We start from the raw sequence: 23,460 nt of genomic DNA, 5'->3' as shown, positions 1-23,460 counted from the left end.
AGAAACGGAGACAACAGAGGTTCTAAACTCTTTGACCATCATCTTATGTCAGTGCTTGATGATACTATAAATTAAAACCAGATTTTCATATTTTTTGAAATTTTTCCAAAATCCGTGGGTTAACCCCTTCTAAAATAATGAGTTTTCAGTAAATTCTCAATATACTGAAGTTTATACTCTTCACTTCTGTTAAAATTTTCAAACCACATTCGACATTTGAATTAATTTATTCTAAACTATCTTTGATGGTATATAGGAATCATTCTAATTTTTTAATATTTAGTTTACTAAAATTTCATATACTGCCTTGATTAGTGTAATTAGCATTATAAAATCTTTATTATGTAGATAAACGGAGACAACATGGGTTCTAAACCTCTTTTACCATCATCTTATGTCATGCTCTAAGAAAATATACACTAAAACCAGAATTTCATATTTTTAAAATTTTTCCAAAATCAGTGGGTTAATCTCTTCTAAAATAATGAGTTTTCGGTAAATGTTCTATATACTGAAGTTTATACTCTTCACTTTAGTAAAACAATTTCAAATCACATTCTAAATTTGAATTAATGTATTCTAAACTATCTTTCATGGTATATAGGAATCATTCTAATTTTTTAATATTTAGTTTACTAAAAATTTCATATAATTCCTAGATTAGTGGAATTAGCATTATAAAATCTTCATTATCTAAATAAACGGAGACAACAGAGGTTCTAAACTCTTTGACCATCATCTTATGTCAGTGCTAGATGAAATTATAAATTAAAACCAGATTTTCATATTTTGGAATTTTTTTCAAAATCTGTGGGTTAACCCCTTCTAAAATATTGAGTTTTCGGTAAATTCTCTATATACTGAAGTTTATACTCTTCACTTTTGTTTAAAAAATTCAAACCACATTCGACATTTGAATTAAATTATTCTAAACTATCCTTCATGGAATATAGGAATCATTCTAATTTTTTAATATTTATTTTTCCTAAAATTTCATATTATGCCTAGATTAATGGAATTAGCATTATAAAATCTTCATTATCTAAAGAAACGGAGACAACAGAGGTTCTAAACTCTTTGACCATCATCTTATGCCAGTGCTAGATGAAACTATAAATTAAAACCACATTTTCATATTTTTGAAAATTTTCCAAAATCTGTGGGTACCCTTCTAAAAAATGAGTTTTCGGTAAATTCTCTATATACTGAAGTTTATACTCTTCACTTTTGTTTAAAAAATACAAACCAAATTTAACATTTGAATTAATTAATTCTAAACTATCTTTCATGGTATATAGGAATAATTATACTATTAAAATATTTAGTTTACTAAAATTTCATATAATGCCTAGATTAGTGGAATTGGAATTATAAAATCTTCATTATCTAAAGAAACGGAGACAACAGAGGTTCTAAACTCTTTGACCATCATCTTATGTCAGTACTCGATGAAACTATAAATTAAACTAAGATTTTCATATTTTTATTTTTTTTTCCAAAATCCGTGGGTTAACCCCTTCTAAAATAATGAGTTTTCGGTAAATGCTCTATATAATGAAGTTTATACTCTTCACTTTTGTTTAAAAATTTCAAACCACATTCTACATTTAATTAATGTATTCTAAACTATCTTTCATGGTATATAGAAATCATTCTAATTTTTTAATATTTAGTTTACTAAAATTTCATATACTGCCTACATTAGTGGAATTAGCATTATAAAATCTTCATTATCTAGAGAAACGGCAGAACAGAGGTTCTAAACTCTTTGACCATCATCTTATATTAATGTTTGATGAAACTATACACTAAAATCAGATTTTCATATTTTTGAAATTTTTCCAAAAACATTTTGTTAAACCATTCAAAAATATTGAATTTTCGGAAAATGCTCTATATACTGAAGTTTATACTCTTCCCTTTAGTTTAAAATTTTCAAACCACATTCTACATTTGAATTAAAGTATTCTAAACTATCTTTCATGGTATATAGGTATTCTTATTTTTTAATATTTAGTTTACATAAATTTCATATAATGACTAGATTAGTGGAATTAGCATTATAAAATCTTCATTATCTAAAGAAACGGAGACAACAGAGTTTCTAAACTCTTTGATCATCATCTTATGTCAGTGCTAGATGAAACTATAAATTAAAACAAGATTTTCATATTTTTAAAAAATTTCTAAAATCCGTGGGTTAACCCCTTCTAAAATAATGAGTTTTCGGTAAATTCTCTATATACTGAAGTTTATACTCTTCACTTTTGTTTAAAAATTTCAAACCACATTCTACATTGGAATTAATGTATTCTAAACTATATTTCATGGTATATAGGAATCATTCTAAACTATATTTCATGGTATATTTCATGGTATATAAGAATCATTCAAATCAAATCCAAGACTAAACCCGATTAACAAAAACTTGTCATTACTGCTTGTAGATTTGCAAGAGTATTTGTCCTGACTAGTAACAACTGTATTAACTTTCTTACTACTTCTAGATATTATTAGATGTTCACTTCTTTACTTAGTTATGAACATTCACATTCACATTTAAAAAAAAATCCAAAGTTACCACATAAGCACATATATTTTTCCATTATTCAATGGGAATATTTACTCCCTAAATTGAATTAATTAGTTTTTGGATTTTTGTTAAAAAAAGAGAAATAAATGAATCAGTTTTTTTTTTAAAAGAACAAAAAAAAAATGAATCAATATTTATTTCTAACACCCACGATTCTCAACCAATAGCCACTCGTCTTCTTTCTCTCTCTCCTTGTTGAATGTGAACACAAAAAGACAACAAGAGAAAGTTGAGACTTTTCTTTTTAACTTCCTCTTGTCTGAACTCGAACCGAATCGCCATTGTTGTTGGCAACTTGTTGCCCTTTGGTCTCTTCTTCGTCTTCTCTTTTCTGACAAAAAACCAAACCTTTTAGTATTTTTCTTCAGAAAGATTTAAACTTTTCCCAACAACAAAAAAAAAGCAGTCAGTCATCCAGGAGTGTTTCCTCGTTTCCTTGACACATGTGTTTCGCATCATTCGTCATAATATAAATAAAAGAAGAAAGACGAAACTGACTTACCAAGCAAAGCAACCTCAACATGCTTCTCCTTCATTCGCCATCATCACCTTCTTCATTATCCTAATTGAAATTCTCAAAAAAAAACATGTCTAAGAACTCACAAGTCGAAGAAGAGAGAGGAGAGAAGCCAATCAGCGAAGCTCTGAAGAGATTCAAGAGGTCGAAACTCGTCTTCGAGCCCTCTCTAGCAGTGTTGGGGTTCTTCTTACTCGGTTTGTGTCTCGTGTGGAGCTTTTTCTACTTTGACTACAGAAGCGCCGCTAAAAGCTACAACCTTTCTGATAAATCAGATAGATTCGTTTGGCTCAAACTTGACAACAAGAGTTCAAACAGAGTTGGGTTTCTAGAAGAGAGTGGAGACGGGTGTGATGTGTTCGATGGAGACTGGGTCTGGGACGAGTCTTATCCTCTGTATCAGTCCAAAGACTGCAGATTTCTCGATGAAGGGTTTAGGTGTAGTGAGTTTGGAAGGTCTGATCTGTTTTATACTCACTGGAGATGGCAACCTCGTCACTGTAATTTGCCCAGGTGAGAGAAATAAAAAAAAAAACTCTGTTCTTCTTTTTGTACTCTGTTCTTACTCTGTTTCTGCTTAGTTTAGGTGTAGTGAGTTTGGAAGGTCTGGTTTGTTTTATACTCAGTGGAGATGGCAACCTTGAATCAAACTGTTAGTTTCTAAAGAATGTCGATTTTTGAATCCAAAAAGGGTTTAATTGAATCTTGTATGTTGTTGTTTTTGATGTCGTTTTCTATGGTCTCTGTACTCCAGTTGTGTCCGTAAGTCACGGCTTAAGATAAGGGTCAGCTCTCTCTTTTATCTCGTGAACTAGTCATCATCTTTAGCTATTAAAGCCTTTACCTTTTTGTTCTCTTCTTCTCTTTGATTTGATCTTTTTATAATTGGTCCCTTCTTCTACTTTCATTTCACATTTCTTGAATTGGATCTTTAATGTGTTAAAATCATGTGGCAAATGAAACAGGTTTGATGCTAAAATGATGCTGGAGAAACTAAGGGACAAGAGGCTAGTGTTTGTTGGAGACTCAATAGGAAGAAACCAGTGGGAGTCTCTTCTTTGTCTACTCTCTTCTGCTGTCAAGAACGATAGTTCGGTTTACGAGGTCAATGGAAGTCCCATCACAAAGCACACTGGTTACTTGGTGTTTAGATTCAAAGACTACAACTGCACGGTGGAGTACTACAGATCTCCGTTCTTGGTTCCCCAAGGCAGACCACCGGCTAGATCACACAAGAAGGTTAAGACAACTTTGAAACTAGACACTATGGAGTGGACTTCTAGCAAATGGAGAGATGCAGATGTCTTGGTGTTCAATACAGGACACTGGTGGAACCACGGCAAAACTATCAGAACGTAAGTTTTTTGTCGATGTCTCGTATGTGTTAAGTTAGACGAGCTTCCAACCAAAACCTAAAACCGTGATAAGGGAATTGGCCCATCTATCTTATATATTACTTAGTATTCTTCCAAATACTGATGTGGGAGACTTTGATTCTTTATGATTCTTTTGTTTCAGTGACTAAAAATCTTGAAATGCTGTTACAGGGGATGCTACTTTCAAGAAGGAAAAGAAGTGAAGTTGAAGATGACTGTAGATGATGCGTATAAGCGAGCTATGGAGACCGTTATGAAATGGATACAGACCGAAGTCGATTCCAACAAAACTCGAGTCTTCTTTCGAACATTCGCCCCTGTGCATTTCAGGGGAGGAGATTGGAGAACGGGAGGAACATGTCACATGGAGACGTTGCCTGAGATTGGAACTACTAACTCATTGGCTTCATCAGAGACATGGGAACAGTTAAAGAACCTCGGAGATGCGTTGTTATCACATCACTCCAACAGATCAGGGACCGTTAAAGTGAGTGTATTGAACATTACAGCAATGTCTGCTCAAAGGAAAGATGGTCACCCTTCGCTTTACTATCTCGGCTCTCTCGGTCCTGCACCGCTTCATCGCCAAGACTGTAGCCACTGGTGCCTTCCCGGTGTTCCTGACACGTGGAACGAGCTTCTCTATGCGTTGTTTATGAAACAAGAAGCTTCTGCTTCTTCTAGAAGAGTCAAGGAAGCAAAGAGTAGTGGTAATGTCACAATGTCATGATCATAAAAAGGTTTGTGATTATTTTTTTGATGGAGGGATTAGTAGTTTCATTGGATGGGAATATGTAATTAGGTTTTGATAATCTTTTCTTTTGTAAAGATTAAAAATCTCGAATGATATTAAAGTTTCATACACAAAGATTGAGTTACCTTACTGTATATTACACTTTTCTGGGGGAAGGCTGTAATTATTATAAATACTAGGGCAAATTCTACAATTATATAAACTAATTACTAATAGATGTAATTGCACAAAAAATGATGGTACTGGGTATTTTTCTTGGGCCTAGCCCAAGATTTGTAAAGATCTCAACATCCACTACATTTTGGATATATGACTAGCTCGTGAAACAACGTTCAAACTGAACAGTTGTTCTTGAAAACATTCAAGATGTTAACTGATTTCAAGAAGAACAGATAAGGATACTCTTGTCTGGATCATGTTGATCTGTGTCTAGTAAATCTTTTGAGGTTCGAGATAGCGACTAAGGAGTGCACGTAGCATGTCTGGCCACTTTCATTTGTCGAGAAAGGTGTTTCTTATACGCGACATGCATATGCGTTTGTATTAACAAAGCTAGCAAGATTTATATCTTCTATTTTACATATGTATATGTAGTAAATATTAATAGATATGTTTTGTTAATTCTCTCTTGTAGTGCTTAAATATATCTTTCAAATCATACACAGCTATATACCGTTAACGATCATTTCAAACGAGACATGCACACCACTTCAGCCGCACGATCTTCCACCGGCACAACATGCTTTACCCTACTCGATGACTACTTTTTAAAAAGAGTGTTTGGTGTGTCATCAATTATTCCATTAAATGCACCAAACTTCTTTTTATGGATAGGTTTTATGTTTGTTTTTATCGTATAGTATAATAATATATAACATTTTTCATAAAAAATGATATTTTGACATTTTCACAAAGATTAGAAAAATGATTGAAATGCATATTAATTACATATATTTAATTAAATAGTATTTTAAACAAAAAATATTTATAAAATTAATATATTTTAATTAATATTGAGATGAAAGTTGTATTAAAGTTGTAAAACGACGTTTTCCGTGATAAAAAATATTAAAATAACATTTAATATAAAATAGAAAAAATATTAATTATCATAAAGCGGCCTTTTAAGTGAATCTAGTCATTAACTATGATTCCCAAAGGACAAGTCGGTGAGGCTAAAAAAAAACTTCGGTGATCGTGACATGACATGAGCCTTAGCAAGAAGCTCGTGAGTGTTTTGAGATTGTATATTCTGTTTGTAATTTTCTCTCTTTGATACTTCATTCTTATCTCGTTCAAATTTCGTTGGCTAATATAGGGATCTTGGAGTAAACATAGAGATAAAACTTACTTCACTTTAATCTGCAATTTATTAGGTTTGATTTTTCTGGGCCTTATCTGGTGATGTATGCAAGTTGGATGTGTAGGTGTAGGGTAGAGTATAACTTATCTATGACACAACCTTGTGGTGTTCTATTATTTGCTCTTTTTAATATTTGTGTGGGTGTAAATGATGAAAACACACATCCAATTTCGGATAAGTTTCTCTTCAATACAATATTATACGTCCAAGTTATATATATACGTACCATGAGTTTTAGTTAGGGTTAAGAAGTACCCCGTAGTCCGCTAGCCGATCACATGTTAACTGATGTCATTTATCTATGTACATATTATCACTCTAATGGTCACTCATACGCATGAGTGAACATAGCGTATAAAAGATAAACATAGAAAAAAGACACTTCACGTCTTTTGTATAACTATTAGAAGTCTTGATAGTTATAGATGCTACAGTATATGACCGTAATTTGAAGAGATTAGTCTAGAATTCTAATATTTCAGCCGTAGACGAGAACTATTTGAAATATGTATTATAAAGCAATTATTGAGTTCTATGTAAAGAAATGGAGGACTCTTAAAACCTCGACTTGGAATCGTTAGTTCTAAGTGACCAGCTTGACCGGTGTTGGTGTGCGACCCCACTTCCATAAAAATTAAGAGAATCTATTGAACTCCAACCAAAACAAATCATGGAGATAGATTCTCTTTGTTTTCTTCTTTCTCCTTATCTCCAGAAAATCTATATTCTTAATGTTCGTAATTGTCCACTTCAGATGCGACTCACCCGTGAATTTCCTCATAATTTCGTTACATAAACGAATAACAATAATTCAATTCACCAGCTATCCAAAATCCTCACATCATAGCATAATCAGTTCTATAAATTTGTTTTCTTCGAGTAATTTGAATGAGCAGTTTTAGATAAACAAAAGAAGTGATACAAATCAGCAGTTTGACAACCTTGTTTTGTATATATTAGGTCAGTCATCGATGAAGAAAAATTTGAAATTGTTTTCTTCATGAGGCTAATAACGAACCATCAATATATTTCAAATTCAGAAGTTAAATAAGGTTCATATACTGTATTCTCCTAACATGTTGAATGTCGATAAATAGTTAAAACATATCAAATGTGACCCCACGGTTTCATATAGTTTGGTATACGCATATTGGTCACCTATCGTGGGCATGTGCTAGCTTTCCTTTTTTTATTGGATGTAAATTGCAAATGGCTGCGAATACACCTCTTATAAAGTTAAGACTAACATGTTAAGCAACGATGCTCCATGCAGTCTCAAAAAAAAAAGGTTTTTAGAGGCTGTTCTAATACAAATATAATAGTTTATAATGAATTGAAAAAACGAATATATCTTACAGATGTATTATGTTATTTTGTATATATATATATATATATATAACTTTTTAGAAAAGCTAAGAAAATCAGAGAAATTCTTTTTTTAATATCAAAACTGATTTCTCATTTTTTTCTTGACATTTTCAAATGCATATAATCCATGCAAATTTTTATAACAATTAATTAGCATTTTCTTAGATCCTACGAACACACAGTCGCCCACACTTTTGGATTCATAAGTCTATTAGAGTTTTAGTTTTAATTTCTACACAGGTCATTTATTAGTTATGTTACGAGGGGAAGTATATATATTATATACTATATTATCTTTTTGTATCTGAAGATATTGACTAAGAAAGTCATTGGATAAGGTAGGTAATATATATGAGTTCCATCCATAAGTGGAGATTATTGGAACTATAAACTTTGAGCCATACAAGAAAATGAAGTTCGATTTAGACGCTAGAGTGAGAGGGATGGGCTTTGTGGATGAGATGATATGATAATTTTATTATGTGAAATGAAAAATATATATAAGTTGGGATAGATATGGGTGTTTTGTTCTTGTTGTGAGTTGTGAACTACTTTTGATTTAATATCTTAAGGATTTGCAAACCGTCCTTCATGATCCATTTATGTGTGGGGACTTACTTTTGCCAGAATAGATTGCATTATATATTTCTCATATCTTTATTTTGGCCCCACCCTCCCACATGCACTTCTCTCTCTAGCCTCTCTCTCTCTCACCTCAACATTTTGCCTATTTATGCAACCCTTTGAACATTCCCCCTCACAACTCCACTTAAACCATATTTTCTTAACACACTTCTTGAAAGGCTAGATATATGGCCATGGAAGTTGCTATGGACCTGGAGCTCGATGATGATGTCTTCTATGCAGACATAAGCAAACAAATCAATCTCTTAATCACAGATGAAGATGAACAGAACCCTATCTCACTTTCTTCTCCTGTCTCATTCCAGGTTTGTCCAAATTACTTCTTCTCTATCTCTTTCTTTATTAGTGAATATATGTGGTTGTTGATATTTGAATTCATGAACAGGGTTTGTTCAGAGAAAACTACCAAGCATCAGCAACACCGTATATGATATACCATGAGCAGAATTACAACCAAGTTAGAGAGAGCAAAGGGACAGGAGTGTTCATCCCAAGATGTTCTCAGCCAAGAAGGAAACAACATAACCATTCTCATCAGAAGAAGCAAGGGAGATTCGGTTCCCTCATCCCCAAGCAACAGTATCCTCATCATGTTTATGACAACAACAACAACTCCACAACTTTCAACAACAACCAAGAAAGCATCACCCTTCATCATGCAGCTTCTACTAACCAAAGAAGAACCTACAGAGATGCAGCATCTCTCTTCACTTAAGTCTCAATCAAGATTCAAGACATGGATTTGTGTCATTAATTTCATATTATATATTGATTATTGATATTTATAGATTTTGTGTTTGTAAAATCAGCAAATAATAAGAATGAAGGAGAAACCATCAATCTAAAGGGATTTGGTGTGATTTATGCAATTGTTTAGAGAGATTAATTCACTCACTGTTACAACATATACCACTTTTATAATTGTTTCAAGTCAAGTGGAAAATAAACATATGTTCAAAAGAAAGTGGAAAATAAACCCCATGAAACTAGTCCTTAATCATCAATGGAGGAATTAAACTGGATCAGGACAAGTCTCATGTGAGCTTGGAAAATCTTCCTGTGTTAGGTCCAAAACCAATCAATCTCTTGGGACCTCCCAGTTACAGAGTTACAGTTATGTTGGCAACAATGTTTGAATAGACAAAAGTCAGATCTAAAGAGGAAAAAGACTGTCACAGTCTCGCACCCACATGCCCATCACCCTCCTCTCTATCAAATTGATTATTTATTTATTTTAAATACATAGAATTATATGTATATTCTCTGATATAATATTTGAGAAAATCAGAGTTTAGACATTTGTATGGAGAAGAGCTGTATGTTTTCCTGTCAACTAGCTGTAAATTTTGCAAAATAAGTTGTAAATGTCAAATATGACTAAGCATCAATATGTGAAAGTATTAACTCAAACCTGTCTCTTTGCAAGTTGCAGACTACGAATTCAACCTTTCTGAATCCCTAAGATACGTAGTTCTTATGTGATCGGTTGCAGAAAAAGTAAAATTAATTTCATAAAACTAATCTAAAACAAAACATAAATGCATTGTCATTTATTTGATAAAACTGTTGTACAATTGTACAATTTGATAATAGTAAAATCGTATATTCCTTCCGTTTCTTTAAAAAATTATTTTATCATTTTAATTTTGTTTCACAACAAATGTCACTTTAAATTTTCATTGCAAATTTGTAAACAATTCTTCAATTTTAACTTCATAGATCTAACGTATTAATCAGAGATAATTTTTATTAATATATCAATGATATAAAAATGATTTTATTAGTTTTTAAGAAATTTTTTTATAAAAATGTTAAAATGACGGTTATTCAACTAAAATAACAGACATTTACAGCTATAAATTCAACTACCGGTTCAGATTGAAATCCTTAACCGGGGTATTTTGCATCGTTGGTTTATTTCACAATCGGGTTTTTTGTTTTCTTCTCTTCTCTTCACGAGTGAACGTCAACGATCACGAAGCTTCACAATCGCGCCACGAGATCCAAAACTCTCGACGCCTGGCAATGTCTCCTTACTTCCTTCTCCTCCTCATCCCCATCATCCCACTCTCTCTCCTCGTCATCTTAGCCCTAATCGTACGCCCCAAACCCGTCAGAATCCCCATCAAGTCCCGCCACGTCTTCATCACCGGCGGATCCAGCGGCATCGGTCTCGCTCTCGCTCACCGCGCCGCCTCGGAAGGAGCTCGCGTCTCCATCCTCGCTCGCTCCGCTAAAAAGCTCGAGGAAGCCAAAGAATCGATCAAGCTCGCCACCGGAGTCGAGGTCGCCGCGTTCTCCGCCGACGTCCGCGACTACGACGCCGTTTCGAAGGCGATCGAAGAATCCGGTCCGATCGATGTGTTGGTGGTGAACCAAGGCGTGTTTACGGCGAGGGAGCTCGAGAAGCATAGCGTGGAGGATGTCAAGTTCACGATCGATGTTAATCTGGTCGGGAGCTTTAATGTGATTAAAGCTGCTTTGCCGGGGATGAAGGCGGGGAGGGAAGGTCGTGGACCTGCTTCCATCTCTCTCGTCTCCTCTCAAGCCGGTCAGGTAGCTATTAATTAGTGTATCCCGGTTTAAGTTGGTTAATTTAGATTGTACCAATGGTTGGTTAGTTTCCTTTAGCTAAACCGTTGGACATGTTGATTGCTTTGTTGTGTAGGTGGGTGTCTACGGCTATGCTGCGTATTCGGCGAGCAAGTTTGGGCTACAAGGTTTAGCGCAATCGCTGCAGCAAGAAGTTATTGCTGATGACATTCATGTCACTCTTGTTTTCCCTCCTGACACTGATACACCAGGGTTTGAGGAAGGTAAAGACTAAAGACTATACTCTGAAGCTTTTGTTTAGTTATTCATTGTGGATGCATAGAGTATAATAGCACATGACAGTAGGTAGGAATAGGATTAGGCAGCTAATGAGTTTGCTTATACTAAAGCAGATAAGGCAGTTAAATGCATAGAAAAAAAGTTGGAGACAGAGTACATAACGCTGTTCTATATGGTTGTTATAATGAGATCAAAGCTGCACCGTTATGTTTCTGGCCTGAATATTTGCATCTAATTTGCTTCTTTGCTACGAAATTACCTGCTAGGAGAAACGCTAAATACTTAGTATATTGACTACGAAAGTGTTTAGAGTTGTGTTCTTTAAGTAGTTTCAAATTGGTTGCACTAGTTGTAAAAATGTTTTTGTTTGAATAAATTTTACATTCATTCAAAAAAAAAAAAAGAAAGAAAGTGTTTAGAGTGAAGTTTCTGCTTTAGTGTGGTTCGTGTGATACTGTTTAGAAGAGAATAAGGGATGCGTAAGGAGATGTTGTTATGCTTAGGTAGCATCTGAAACGACTTCGTCTTTTTTCTATTTGAGAAATAAGTTAATACTCTATTGACTGATGTTTTGAGGTTGCTTGGTTCATTATTCATATAAGTTTATACTCTATTGATTCTCTTTTTTTTTTGGTGTCTCAGAACAAAAGAGCAGACCTGAGGTCACTTCCATAATAGCTGCGTCTTCTGGTTCAATGAAAACAGAAGAAGTAGCCAGAAGAGCTATGGAAGGCATCAAAGCAGGAAAGTTCACTGTCTCATGCAACTTTGAAGGATTCTTGCTGGCTCTCGCGACAACAGGCATGTCACCTCAAAGATCATTTTGGCTAGCTTTTCTTGAAGTCATAACCGCAGGACCTATAAGGTTGGTCGCGCTCTTTTTCCAATGGGACTGGTACAATGCCATCGAAAAGTGGAGCAAAACCAAAAACAAATAGTAAGTAGTACTTGATACCATCAAGCCGTTCAATTTAGTAAGTCTGCTTGACTTGCTCTAATCTTGCTTCTCTTTGGTAATTTCAGAGAGCTAGAGACATAACATAGCTTGACAGTGTTTTTAAGGCAGAAACGCTGATGGCTACTCTTGCTGTTAGTTTTGTGGATTCATGGCACGGTCGCAGAACAAATTTGTGTTTTCTTTCTTCGTATAGAGAATCTAAAAAAAATCATTTGAATGTATTAGCCTCACACACTCTTTTTACTTGATCAAGATATGAATGTTCTTCACAATTTGATGTTTTCGAAATAAGTCAAAGATGAACCAACCTAGCACATAAACAAATAAAAGTGAGTGCTGTTCCGAAAGCCTTTGGAACAGCGTGCAAGTTTGACCGGCGTGTTACGAAACGGCAAGATGTTTCTTAAGAAATGGTTGAGACAGAGTCACTATATAGTAATCGAAACGGAACCATGAGGTGGAGGACTACTTCTACTTCACACTTATCAAGCGGCGATGGCGATGTCTCTTCTGAAGCTAAGAAACTCACCTGCTTTGAGATCGGCGGCGAATATTTCCCCGATCGGAGTTTTATCAAGGGCTTTCTCAAAGCTCTCTGAGGGCACGGACATAACCTCGGCGGCTCCAGGCGTTTCCCTCCAGAAAGCTCGCAGCTGGGACGAAGGCGTCTCCTCCAAATTCTCCACCACACCATTGGCCGACATCTTCAAGGTCAAATTCTTAGACTTTTGATTCGAGGGTAATAATCTCAGTTTCTGACATAACTATGTTGTTGGTATTGGTTGCAGGGGAAGAAAGTCGTCATCTTTGGACTTCCTGTAAGAAAAAAATATTCTATCTTTTAATCTTTCTCATGTCTTGTTGATCAGTTCTCTGAGGTTTGATCGCTGTGTCTGTGTGCAGGGCGCGTACACAGGAGTCTGCTCACAGCAGCATGTGCCAAGCTACAAGAGCCACATTGATAAGTTCAAAGCCAAAGGCATTGACTCCGTCATCTGTGTCTCTGTCAATGATCCATATACTATAAATGGTTGGGCAGACAAGATTGGAGCCAAAGACGCTGTAAGTTCATACTTTTTTTTGTGTGTGTTCCTAACATCACCATGGTCTGATGTTTTAGTTCTCTGCTGTATCTTGATCCCATAAAAAATTATTAATATTATTGGGTGGTAAAGATAGACCATTTAGGAATCTTCTTACTCCCTTTAGTAATTACTATTGTTGATTGCTATATATATATGTATATATATATATATATATAGGTAGGACTGTTACTCCATGTTTCAGATTAGTTATTGTCTCAAAGCTTATGGACTAGAAGACTTCTATGGTTAGATGATTGTTGAATATATGATTCTATGGTTAGAAAGACTTCCCTCATTAGCAATTTCCATTATACTTAGCATTCCAATAAATTTCATATCCTTTTCCATGCTAGATATTCGTGGTTTACACTTTGTCATTTGTGTGTTTATCTTTGCTGTTATCATCACAATGACTTAAAGGTGATGATCTTGAAACTTGTTGACATCAGATTGAGTTTTATGGAGATTTTGATGGGAAATTCCATAAAAGCTTGGGGCTAGACAAGGATCTCTCTGCTGCATTGCTCGGCCCTCGGTCTGAGAGGTAAACACCACTGTAAAAAGTCATTTTGTAGAACTTTCATATCCCTGAACCCATTGATCTTAAGTAGTGGTTTTGTTTGTGTGATGTTGATGTGCAGATGGTCGGCTTATGTAGAAGACGGCAAGGTGAAGGCTGTGAACGTGGAAGAAGCACCGTCTGACTTCAAGGTGTCAGGAGCAGAAGTCATTTTAGGACAGATCTAACAAGTGTTTCGACAAGTTCTTCTTTGTCTCTGTTGTTTCCTCTTTTATATGAGTTGCGAGTGAGAATAAGTTTGATCCGAACATCACCAAAGGATCACACCAAGTCAACAACTCCACTTCTTTTTTTGGATCTTGTTTTATGTTTCAATAACAAAAAAGTTTGTTTCTTGCCGTTTCTCAGCAAATGTACATCATAACATGATAGATAGAGTAGAGTACTCCATTAGTAAGTTATTCAAAGATAAATTTTATAGATTTCTTACCTATAGTAAAAAATACAACTAATTTTTAGCTATAAAATGCATAACTTTAGTAAATTAAAATTTTCCTATGATTCTAAGCCAATATAGCTAGTCAAAAATGTAACTAGTATCAATAAACATTTATTGATATTTCAAACTTGTTATTGTTTACTAACAAAATATTCGTTGAAAACTGTAAAAGATTTATTTTTAAAAAACAACAAAAATGCTAGAAATTTTTAATAGAAGTAGGGATACTAATCTATCGGGCTAGCCCATATTTCGAGATATAATTTTATTGTTGAGTATCTATTGGGCTTAACCAATTATATCAAAATGTAGCCCAAAGAAAGGAAGGTTCACTCTAAACCCCTCGTGTCTCTCTCTCTCCCCCTCTTCACCTGCACCATATCTCTGACCCGGCGAAGCTAGCCGTTCTCTCCCAACCGCAACGCGCCGGGTAAGCCATTCCTCAACTTCCTCTCCCTCCGATTTTAGTGCTTTATTCTCACATCATAGAAGGTATATGCTTTATAGATCCTATTGTTTCGATTTCGGGACTGTGATAGCTTGCAAGGTTTTCGATCTTTAGGGGTTTGTTTTCTCAGTAATAGGAACGGATCACTAAGTTTGTTATAGATTCTAATCACTTCCACACTAGACCATTGAATCTGAATATGACCTGGTAAATCCAATCGGTCTTATGAATCTCTGCTTGCTTGTGAAATCAACCCGTGTTTGCGCTCTTCAGTTTGCTACAGTGATCTTGTGATAAACGCTAATATGGATTTGATCAAACATTGAGCCTAAACCGATACAGTAATATAAATATGCCAAATCTTCACGCTTATATTGGTCCTCATGTAGCCATAATCAGTCTCGTTCTGTGATTTTGGATCCCTTCTTTGCATTGGTCAATAACAGCATGTACATTTGGAGATCTGGAGCTATAAATAATTCTCTTTCTGTTTCTACTGTTGCTGTCCTGTGTAGATCTGGGGGCTTGGTTAACTGTTTTTCTGTCACTTGGAAGTGATTTTGGGTTGACTTTTGTATGGTAGCAGAGTTGTAGAGTCATGAAGAAGCTTATATCACTTGTCAGGAACCTTCATTCACGCCAATGCCACCAACCCAAAGCAAACTGGTCTGTGCAAGCGCGTTTCTTGCAGCAAGACTCTGTATCCAAACCCAAACCCAAGAAATACAAGTACCCGTCGCTCTATGATCCGTACGGTCCTAGACCCCAGCCTTCGAGCAAGATCGTGGAGCTAGCCGAGCGTATCTCCGCGCTGTCTCCGGAAGAGCGGAAACAGATCGGTCCCGCACTCAATGAGCACCTGAGGCTTCCGAAACAGCAGATGATCTCAGGGCAAGGCGTGAGTATGGGAGGGAAGCAGGATGCTGGAGGAGGGAAAGTAGTGGAGGAGAAGAAGGAGAAGACGTCTTTCGATGTGAAGCTGGAGAAGTTTGATACGGCTGCGAAGATCAAAGTGATCAAAGAAGTGAGGGCGTTCACGAGTTTGGGACTCAAGGAAGCGAAGGAGCTTGTGGAGAAAGTACCCGTCGTGATTAAACAAGGTTTGACGAAGGAAGAAGCTAATGGAATTATAGAGAAGATCAAAGCTGTAGGTGGAGTTGCAGTTATGGAGTAAGTTACGTTGAACACTTGTGTTTTTCGTTTGTCTTTTGGTTATTGTGTTTGGTCACATCTTGGCACTGTAATAACAAGTCAATTAAACCATTAAGTTTACAAAAACTTGGTTTCAAATTTAAAATCTGTTTTTGGTTTAGTGAGTTTATGTCCTGCCACATTTGTTCTCGCTCCTCCCTACTCAGAACAGAACGACATCGTATAGGAGCTTAAGTGGCCGACGCAGCGTCACAATCAAGTAAGACAAGTAAAGCACAACAGAATCAAATACACAACCGTCAAAGAGTTAAAGCTAAGCAACCATTTTCACGCTCTCTTTTTTTATATCAATAAATAAAAGCTATTCATTTGCCAAGAAAAGAAGAAAAAAAAAATCAAAAGAGAGTTCTCGAATCAGTTTCAATGGCGATTAACAACAAGCTTCCTCTTCTTCTCCTTCTCTCAGTCATCATTCTCTTCCTCAGTCGCCCTGTGCTCAGCGACACTGGTAACTTCCTCTCTCTTCCATAACTATCTTGTTCTTGAGATGATTCTCTGTTCTTGATTTGCTTAGGATGTTTTTAGATCTGATCTGAAATCTCTTAAGATCTGTTCCTTTCACTTCATTTAGATCTTTAATCTTATAAAAAGATTTACTTGTGAATATGATCCTGCAAACTATATATATTTTTTGACTAGAGTTCTTGACCTGCAGATGAAGAGGACGTCCTTTTCACAGGCATCAACAGCTACAGAACATCACAGAATCTCACAACCTTAAACAAGAACAAAAACGCAGAGTGTCTAGCCGACGAACTAGCCGATCAATTCAAGAACAAACCATGCACCAACGACACCGGCTCAGCCACAGTGCCTGGAACCGAACCACAGTTCTCAGATTACCCCAACATTCTAGCTAAATGCCACTTAAACGTCTCAGACACAAGAGACGGCTCTATTATGCCCGCGTGTGTTCCTCGTCTAGAGTCAAGCCTCGTCCTCACAAACTTCACCAAGTCGCAATACTCCATGAGTTTGAACGATACCAAGTATACAGGGATGGGGATTGGTAAGGAAGATGATTGGATCGTTGTGGTTCTCACCACCAGCACACCTGAAGGAAACTATTCTCCAGCTACAAAACAGGATTCAAGTGGTTTCATCTTTAGTATTGGCCTCTTTAATTACTTGCTTGCTTTCACGTTGTCCTTCTGTTTCTTCCTCTGTTGATGAGAGTGACACCTACCACACATGTTATGAGTTTTTTTTTTGTCTCAAGAATAATTTTTGCTTATGTTATTTACTAAATTTCTTTAAAGTTTTTATACATATTAAAAGGCATCTTAAATTCTAATTATAAACAAAAAAAAATTTGTGATTAACTACTTTATAATTTTAAAGTAATAAACATAACAATTTCCAAAACTATAATCTATATCATTATTATTTATTTAAAAAACACTAAAAACATTTTTTTGTTTCGAAACATAGATTATTTATAAACGGAGAGACCATATAAGCTTAAATTCAAATTTAAACGTAACAATCCGACAAAACAAGATTAAAGTTAAAGCAAAATTGCATGTGATTAGTAATAATAGCCATGTATTTTAATCTAATACCTTTTGTCGGTAAGTTTGGTGGAGAGAGAGACCTCATGATTCAACGGCCAACACACGATCTAGCGCTTTGCCACGTGCAGACTTAACGTAAGGCCCAATACTAAAGAGAAGGCCCATTAACGAAGGGATTTTGAATTATTTTTTCTCGAAACGAAAAAAAAATCACTTTTAATTTTGAATTGCAGATCGAGTCTCTCATTCCCTCCTCTGAATATCACGAAGCCGATGAATCTTCTTCACTAATCTCTGTAACGAATCACTTCAAGCTTTCTCGCGAGAGAACCACTAACGATGCAAGACATTCTCGGATCGGTTCGCCGATCGTTAGTTTTCCGGTCATCACTAGCCGGAGACGACGGAGGAGGAGGAGGAGGTCTAAGCGGATTCGTCGGGAAGATCAACTCCAGCATCCGCAGCAGCTCTCGGATCGGACTATTCAGCAACAACAAGACGCCTCCCGGTCTCCCCGCTCCTCCTCCTCGGAAGGAAGAAGCGCCGCCGATTCGGTGGAGAAAGGGGGAGTTGATCGGCTGCGGCGCTTTCGGGAGGGTTTACATGGGGATGAACCTCGATTCCGGCGAGCTTCTCGCGATTAAACAGGTCCATTTTGAAAAAAAAAATTGTTTAGTTAATTGCTTAATTATTCGTTTACTGATTTTATTTGTTTGATTAGGTTTTAATCGCTCCGAACAATGCCAAGGAGAAGACTCAGGTGAGTTTTTTTTCCAATCGCTTTTGATTTAGCTCTCTCAGTGGTTTTGGAATCTTTGTGTGTTTAAGGATGATGAATCAATGTGTTGTTGTTAGGGTCATATTCGAGAGATTGAGGAAGAAGTACGACTTCTTAAGAATCTTTCACATCCAAACATTGTTGTGAGTATAGATATTCACTTCTTTCCTTTATTTATATAGATTTAGTGTCTGTTATGTTGATTTTTTTAATTTTTTTTTTGTTTACAGAGATACTTGGGTACTGTAAGGGAGAGTGATTCGTTGAATATCTTGATGGAGTTTGTTCCCGGTGGTTCTATTTCATCTTTGTTGGAGAAGTTTGGGTCTTTTCCTGAACCTGTAAGTCTCCTTACTACATCTGACTTTTTGTGTTTGGGCTTTCACAGGGGATTAAATGTTGTGCTGAGTATATTTATGAGTAGGTAATAATAATGTACACAAAGCAACTTTTGGTTGGTCTGGAGTATCTTCACAAGAATGGGATCATGCATAGAGATATCAAGGTGCTTTTCTGTTTTTTCCCCAACATATATGATTATTATGGGCCTGTGGTTGCTTAAAATAACTTCTTCTCCAGGGGGCTAATATTTTGGTGGATAACAAAGGGTGCATCAGGCTCGCAGATTTTGGTGCTTCTAAGAAAGTTGTAGAGCTAGTATGATTGGGCTTCTCTCTCTCTTTAGTCATATTTCAATATGTTACCTCTTTTTTTCACTACTCTAATTGATTGTTTTGCTTTTTTTCCAGGCTACTGTAAATGGTGCCAAATCTATGAAGGGAACGCCTTATTGGATGGCTCCTGAAGTCATTCTCCAGACTGGTCATAGCTTGTAAGTATTTGTAGAATACCATACTAGTCATCTTATTTCCCTAAAGTCTTAGTCATGTTATTTCCCTAAAGTCTCCTACTTTCTTTAAGCTTCTATTTTTGTAAGATGATAGATTACAAATGTTATGGGGTTTTGGAAATGGGTTTTCATCTATTTTCCCCTCTGTGTATTGCAACTTTTCGTCTGAACTTCTTCTTGAATCTGAAGCTCTGCTGATATATGGAGCGTTGGGTGCACTGTGATCGAGATGGCTACAGGGAAACCTCCCTGGAGCGAGCAGTATCAGCAGGTAGATATATATCAACTGGGTGAAAGACAATTTTCAATTTCTTTGAAACATACACTGCTGTCTTTGGTTTAGAAAACTGACAAGTATTTTTTTTCCAGTTTGCGGCTGTTCTTCATATTGGTAGAACAAAAGCTCATCCACCAATTCCAGAAGACCTTTCACCAGAGGCTAAAGACTTTCTACTGAAATGCTTACACAAGTAAGTCATAAGTTCGTTTCTGTTTTGTAGACCGATGTCCACCTTTCGTTTTCAATAGAGCGTTTATTTCTGTTTATCATATTTATAAGAGCTATTATACTTTGCAGGGAACCAAGCTTGAGACTCTCTGCATCCGAATTGCTTCAGGTGTTGTGAATCTTATATTTTGTGCAAGTATAACATGGTTATTTTTGTTGTTTATAGTACTAACATCTGGTTGACGTTTCCAGCATCCCTTTGTCACTGGAGAACACATGGAATCTTATCCAACTTCCCATAACTCTTTTACGGTTAGTACATTAATTATGCAGTGAACCATGTTCTGGTTTTTCAACCTTCTGACATTCCTTCAAATATATTAGGAGTGCGAAAACTCAATAGCCACACAAGGAATCAGTGTCAGGAGTTCGTAAGTTTCTTTGCAGATATACTTTCAGTTTTCTTTATTATTACCCCTGATTATGGTCTCTTGATTCCTTTTTCACTTTTCCTATTTATTTATCGTTCCAGAATAAACTCTTTGATGAGGAGGTCAACTTGTTCAGGCTTGAAGGATGTATGTGAACTCGGAAGCTTGAGGAGTTCCATTATATACCCAGAGAAATCAAATAACTCAGGATTCCTTTGGCGAGATGGCGACTCTGATGACCTATGTCAGATCGATATGGATGATCTCTGCAACATTTCATCACTCAGTAACAATGTTTTGTCACAATCCACAGGTTTAAACAAGGTGATCAATCTCTATCTTCCAAATTTTCAAAAACATGTCTGTTGATTACAGTTATACTGACAAAAAAACCTTTTGAACTTCTCTAACAGAGTTTTAATCCCATGTGTGATTCCACGGATAACTGGTCATGCAAGTTTGACGAAAGCCCAGAAGTGATGAGAAGTAAATCTAACTTGCTTTCTTACCAAGCTGCTGAACTCAAATCTGGTGTTCCATGTGATGAGGAAGCCAGCTTAACACTTGCTGGTAGCTCTTCCGTGGCAGAGGATGATTATAAAGCAACAGAGTTGAAAATAAAATCGTTTTTGGATGAAAAGGTAAAGACCCCCATTGCTGCAGCTTGGTGAGAAATCAGATAATACTATGCATGATTCATGTTTTCTCAGATTCATTTGCTAATGCATATATGCTACCAAGTGAGGTTTTGTGATGAGTATCTGAATCTGTTTTTGGTTTATCTCTCTTGTCAAGGCTCAAGATTTGAAAAGGCTGCAGACTCCACTGCTTGAGGAATTCCACAACGCTATGAATCCAGGAATACCACAAGGTGCACTTGGAGACACCACCAACAACTACAAATTACCAAACCTACCAACTATAAGCAAGTCACCTAAACGACTTCCGAGCAGACGTCTCTCAGCTATCAGCGATGCAATGCCCAGCCCATTCAAAAGCTCAAAACGTACACTGAACACAAGCAGAGCGATGCAGCCAGGAACCGAGTCAACTCAAGTCAACGAGTCGTCCAAGAAGGCAGTAACTAATAGCCGTTGGTTAGTTAGCTCTCGCTGAAGTTACTGATATTGTTTTTTTTTCTTTGATGTTTATGTTTTCCTTCTTTGAATCCGCCTGCAGTTTTTCAGAGATACGGAGGGAGTGGGAAGAAGAACTCTATGAAGAGCTTGAAAGGCACCGAGGCAAGTGTTTTTTTTTTCTTCGAGTCTAAACATTTTTAGTAAAGGTTTTGAATTTTTTTTTTTAAACATTTTTTTTGTAACTTATATCGTAATAAAATAATCTGTGTAGAGAATCTGAGACATGGTGGTGCAGGAGGGAAGTCTCCATTATCAGCTCATAAAGGATAGCAGAGAACGAACGGCTAAAGAGAAAACCTAATCGCCTAATCGCGTCTTAAATTAATATGAAAAGGCATCCCACTATTACTAAAAGAAGACAAAATTACATTTATTTTAATTGTTTTAATTGCACAGGAAAAAGGTTTATGCATATACACTTGTAAACCCATCCTTTTTAATTGTTTTAATTGCACAGGAAAAAGGTTTATGCATATACACTTGTAAACCCATCCTTATTCTTTATTTTACTTACCAATCCTTTTGCTCTTCTTAGCCACCAAGAAAATACCCAATTCTACTTTGCGTGATGTCATTTAGTTTCTCCTCTATTTTTCCACATTGTTGCATTTCATCCGCACCTGTCTTTATAATTATATTTGTGCATATTGTTGTATATAATACAGTCTGGCCTAATTTTGTAACATACCAATAGAGGATTGCGTCATGAATCATACATATATATAAGACCAGGTTTATTAGGACTACTGGATCAGATCAATTAAAGAGGGTCGGAATAAGACAGCATGAACGTCAGCTTTATTATGGCTTTGTGTTTATATATTCAAACGTGGAAATAAACTTTGGAGTGGTTTATGTTTCAAGAGAGTGCGTATTTTCTAGATAAATAGGAATTTTAATTCGTTGTCAAAAAAAAAATAGGAATTTTAATTGTGCGAGTCAGTGTAAGTAACTAGTTTGTTCTGTTTCTGTTCATACTCCCTCAGTACCATTAATTTTAAGTAGTGTTTAAGTATTTTTATTTTGTTTTATAATAAGCGACGTTCTTACATTTCTAAATAAAATTTAATGTCAATTGAAATTTGCAATCAATTACAAAATACTACATGTTTTTCTTATTGGTTAGACTGATTTTACTTAATGCAATTTTATGTAACCAAGATAAATTATATAGAAATTTGTATTTTCTTAATATTTGTGTAAAAACCTTAAACATCACTTAAAATGGTACAGAGAGTGAGTACTAAATACTAATATATATACAAATAGTTTTATTTGATAAAAAATTACAAATAGTTTTATGTGTTGTTAGTTTGTAGTCGATTTTAATGATTAGTTAATTAGCATAATCATTTTCACATAAGAAAATCATTAACCAAGGCAACAGCCGTTCGAAGTTTCCATTTATGATTTTACTATTAATAAATTCCATCTATATGTGGATTATGTATCGATTTGATATTAGTCCGTGTATCTTGATTTATCAAAAAACGATGAGTTAAGTTGTTTAGTTCTAGAAGTGTAAATATAAATACATTGCGCAAATGGATTAACGCAAAAAAGTTCAAAAATGGATAAAAGCACATGTAAAGTTTCAAACTACTCCTTTTTTCAAAAAAGAAGTTTCAAACTACTTTGCAGAAAAGAAACGCGAAAAGGATCGCACTTATACATCAAATTCAAACCATTAGTTTTGGGATAACGGATACAATAACAATTAATGAATAATGTTCAATTTTAAGTTTGTAGCAAACGAGTAGTCATCAACATAAGGAGAAAACAAAACTTTGAAGTTTCCTATAGAGTTTTACGTGTCATGCTTTCTATATTAATTAGTTTTGTTTTTGATGTAACAAAACACAGACACCAATTAGGGGAAAACCATGCATGCATGTATATAAGTTGGCAATTACTAATAATTATTCATTTGAAAATACTCATAATTAAGTGGTACCTCTTGTCTCTTGTATTTTTTGAACTATGACACCTCTTATTTCTGAGCAATAGGTTATGGACATGGTTTTTCTAGTCATGTAAAAACAATACTCAAATCCCAATTTTTGATCTGAAGAAAAATATATATATCATTCTTTGTCAAAAAAAAATATATATATATCATTGTTTAAATTA

The 23,460-nt window shown here is 35.5% G+C and overlaps 8 protein-coding genes across 9 annotated transcripts; 7 read left to right on the top strand and 1 right to left on the bottom strand.

The window, feature by feature from the left end:
* Positions 1-2,513: 2,513 nt before the first annotated feature.
* On the bottom strand, positions 2,514-3,151 carry LOC108856628 (uncharacterized). Its single transcript, XM_057010530.1, is given in 4 exon segments — positions 2,514-2,770; positions 2,773-2,848; positions 2,850-2,924; positions 3,143-3,151. Coding segments are annotated over 4 exon segments (210 nt in total). The 3' UTR covers positions 2,514-2,720.
* LOC108856627 (protein trichome birefringence-like 10) lies at positions 2,784-5,364 on the top strand. The gene is made up of 3 exons (XM_018630476.2): positions 2,784-3,623; positions 4,076-4,465; positions 4,658-5,364. The coding sequence occupies exons 1-3, from the start codon at positions 3,181-3,183 to the stop codon at positions 5,214-5,216; spliced, it is 1,392 nt and encodes a 463-aa protein (XP_018485978.2). The 5' UTR covers positions 2,784-3,180; the 3' UTR covers positions 5,217-5,364.
* A 3,350-nt stretch (positions 5,365-8,714) lies between these two features.
* LOC108857840 (uncharacterized) lies at positions 8,715-9,485 on the top strand. Its single transcript, XM_018631863.2, has 2 exons — positions 8,715-8,921; positions 9,002-9,485. Exons 1-2 carry the CDS (start codon positions 8,784-8,786, stop codon positions 9,329-9,331), a joined length of 468 nt encoding a protein of 155 aa, XP_018487365.1. The 5' UTR covers positions 8,715-8,783; the 3' UTR covers positions 9,332-9,485.
* Positions 9,486-10,530: 1,045 nt separating this feature from the next.
* LOC108862108 (3-dehydrosphinganine reductase TSC10A) lies at positions 10,531-12,678 on the top strand. The gene is made up of 4 exons (XM_018636142.2): positions 10,531-11,172; positions 11,285-11,432; positions 12,091-12,385; positions 12,472-12,678. Coding segments are annotated over exons 1-4 (975 nt in total). The 5' UTR covers positions 10,531-10,641; the 3' UTR covers positions 12,473-12,678.
* Positions 12,679-12,840: 162 nt separating this feature from the next.
* On the top strand, positions 12,841-14,404 carry LOC108862109 (peroxiredoxin-2F, mitochondrial). Its single transcript, XM_018636143.2, has 5 exons — positions 12,841-13,117; positions 13,195-13,224; positions 13,310-13,468; positions 13,941-14,035; positions 14,133-14,404. Exons 1-5 carry the CDS (start codon positions 12,902-12,904, stop codon positions 14,236-14,238), a joined length of 606 nt encoding a protein of 201 aa, XP_018491645.1. The 5' UTR covers positions 12,841-12,901; the 3' UTR covers positions 14,239-14,404.
* A 418-nt stretch (positions 14,405-14,822) lies between these two features.
* Positions 14,823-16,277, top strand: LOC108862111 (uncharacterized). 2 transcript variants are annotated; one of them, XM_018636146.2, is made up of 2 exons: positions 14,823-14,940; positions 15,545-16,277. In XM_018636146.2, the coding sequence occupies exon 2, from the start codon at positions 15,557-15,559 to the stop codon at positions 16,130-16,132; it is 576 nt and encodes a 191-aa protein (XP_018491648.1). In that variant the 5' UTR covers positions 14,823-14,940; positions 15,545-15,556; the 3' UTR covers positions 16,133-16,277. The 2 variants fall into 2 exon arrangements, with proteins under 2 accessions (XP_018491648.1, XP_018491647.1); XM_018636145.2 differs by having other exon boundaries at positions 14,833-14,940; positions 15,474-16,277.
* A 95-nt stretch (positions 16,278-16,372) lies between these two features.
* On the top strand, positions 16,373-17,409 carry LOC108862110 (uncharacterized GPI-anchored protein At3g06035). Its single transcript, XM_018636144.2, has 2 exons — positions 16,373-16,618; positions 16,826-17,409. The coding sequence occupies exons 1-2, from the start codon at positions 16,534-16,536 to the stop codon at positions 17,338-17,340; spliced, it is 600 nt and encodes a 199-aa protein (XP_018491646.1). The 5' UTR covers positions 16,373-16,533; the 3' UTR covers positions 17,341-17,409.
* A 486-nt stretch (positions 17,410-17,895) lies between these two features.
* On the top strand, positions 17,896-21,858 carry LOC108857076 (mitogen-activated protein kinase kinase kinase 3). The gene is made up of 17 exons (XM_056986677.1): positions 17,896-18,332; positions 18,406-18,444; positions 18,540-18,605; positions 18,693-18,803; positions 18,887-18,967; positions 19,042-19,119; positions 19,212-19,294; positions 19,502-19,583; positions 19,682-19,782; positions 19,890-19,929; positions 20,013-20,072; positions 20,145-20,191; positions 20,293-20,515; positions 20,605-20,832; positions 20,987-21,288; positions 21,371-21,432; positions 21,542-21,858. The coding sequence occupies exons 1-17, from the start codon at positions 18,024-18,026 to the stop codon at positions 21,598-21,600; spliced, it is 1,971 nt and encodes a 656-aa protein (XP_056842657.1). The 5' UTR covers positions 17,896-18,023; the 3' UTR covers positions 21,601-21,858.
* The last annotated feature ends 1,602 nt before the right edge of the window (positions 21,859-23,460 follow it).

The sequence above is a fragment of the Raphanus sativus genome, chromosome 5 (genome assembly GCF_000801105.2).
Source record: "Raphanus sativus cultivar WK10039 chromosome 5, ASM80110v3, whole genome shotgun sequence".
Classification (NCBI taxonomy): domain Eukaryota; kingdom Viridiplantae; phylum Streptophyta; class Magnoliopsida; order Brassicales; family Brassicaceae; genus Raphanus; species Raphanus sativus.
Note: the sequence above shows the minus strand (reverse complement) of the source record. Positions and strands in the feature narration are given on the sequence as shown.

Coding starts and splice junctions, on each gene's coding strand:
- LOC108856627 (XM_018630476.2), top strand. CDS start 3,181: ATGTCTAAGAACTCACAAGTCGAAGAAGAGAGAGGAGAGAAGCCAATC. Junction 3,624..4,075: donor CGTCACTGTAATTTGCCCAG/GTGAGAGAAATA, acceptor CAAATGAAACAG/GTTTGATGCTAAAATGATGC. Junction 4,466..4,657: donor CACGGCAAAACTATCAGAAC/GTAAGTTTTTTG, acceptor ATGCTGTTACAG/GGGATGCTACTTTCAAGAAG.
- LOC108857840 (XM_018631863.2), top strand. CDS start 8,784: ATGGCCATGGAAGTTGCTATGGACCTGGAGCTCGATGATGATGTCTTC. Junction 8,922..9,001: donor CTTCTCCTGTCTCATTCCAG/GTTTGTCCAAAT, acceptor ATTCATGAACAG/GGTTTGTTCAGAGAAAACTA.
- LOC108862108 (XM_018636142.2), top strand. CDS start 10,642: ATGTCTCCTTACTTCCTTCTCCTCCTCATCCCCATCATCCCACTCTCT. Junction 11,173..11,284: donor TCTCCTCTCAAGCCGGTCAG/GTAGCTATTAAT, acceptor TTTGTTGTGTAG/GTGGGTGTCTACGGCTATGC. Junction 11,433..12,090: donor TACACCAGGGTTTGAGGAAG/GTAAAGACTAAA, acceptor TTGGTGTCTCAG/AACAAAAGAGCAGACCTGAG.
- LOC108862109 (XM_018636143.2), top strand. CDS start 12,902: ATGGCGATGTCTCTTCTGAAGCTAAGAAACTCACCTGCTTTGAGATCG. Junction 13,118..13,194: donor CATTGGCCGACATCTTCAAG/GTCAAATTCTTA, acceptor TATTGGTTGCAG/GGGAAGAAAGTCGTCATCTT. Junction 14,036..14,132: donor CTCGGCCCTCGGTCTGAGAG/GTAAACACCACT, acceptor GTTGATGTGCAG/ATGGTCGGCTTATGTAGAAG.
- LOC108862111 (XM_018636146.2), top strand. CDS start 15,557: ATGAAGAAGCTTATATCACTTGTCAGGAACCTTCATTCACGCCAATGC.
- LOC108862110 (XM_018636144.2), top strand. CDS start 16,534: ATGGCGATTAACAACAAGCTTCCTCTTCTTCTCCTTCTCTCAGTCATC. Junction 16,619..16,825: donor CCCTGTGCTCAGCGACACTG/GTAACTTCCTCT, acceptor CTTGACCTGCAG/ATGAAGAGGACGTCCTTTTC.
- LOC108857076 (XM_056986677.1), top strand. CDS start 18,024: ATGCAAGACATTCTCGGATCGGTTCGCCGATCGTTAGTTTTCCGGTCA. Junction 20,516..20,604: donor AATCCACAGGTTTAAACAAG/GTGATCAATCTC, acceptor CTTCTCTAACAG/AGTTTTAATCCCATGTGTGA. Junction 21,289..21,370: donor GCAGTAACTAATAGCCGTTG/GTTAGTTAGCTC, acceptor ATCCGCCTGCAG/TTTTTCAGAGATACGGAGGG.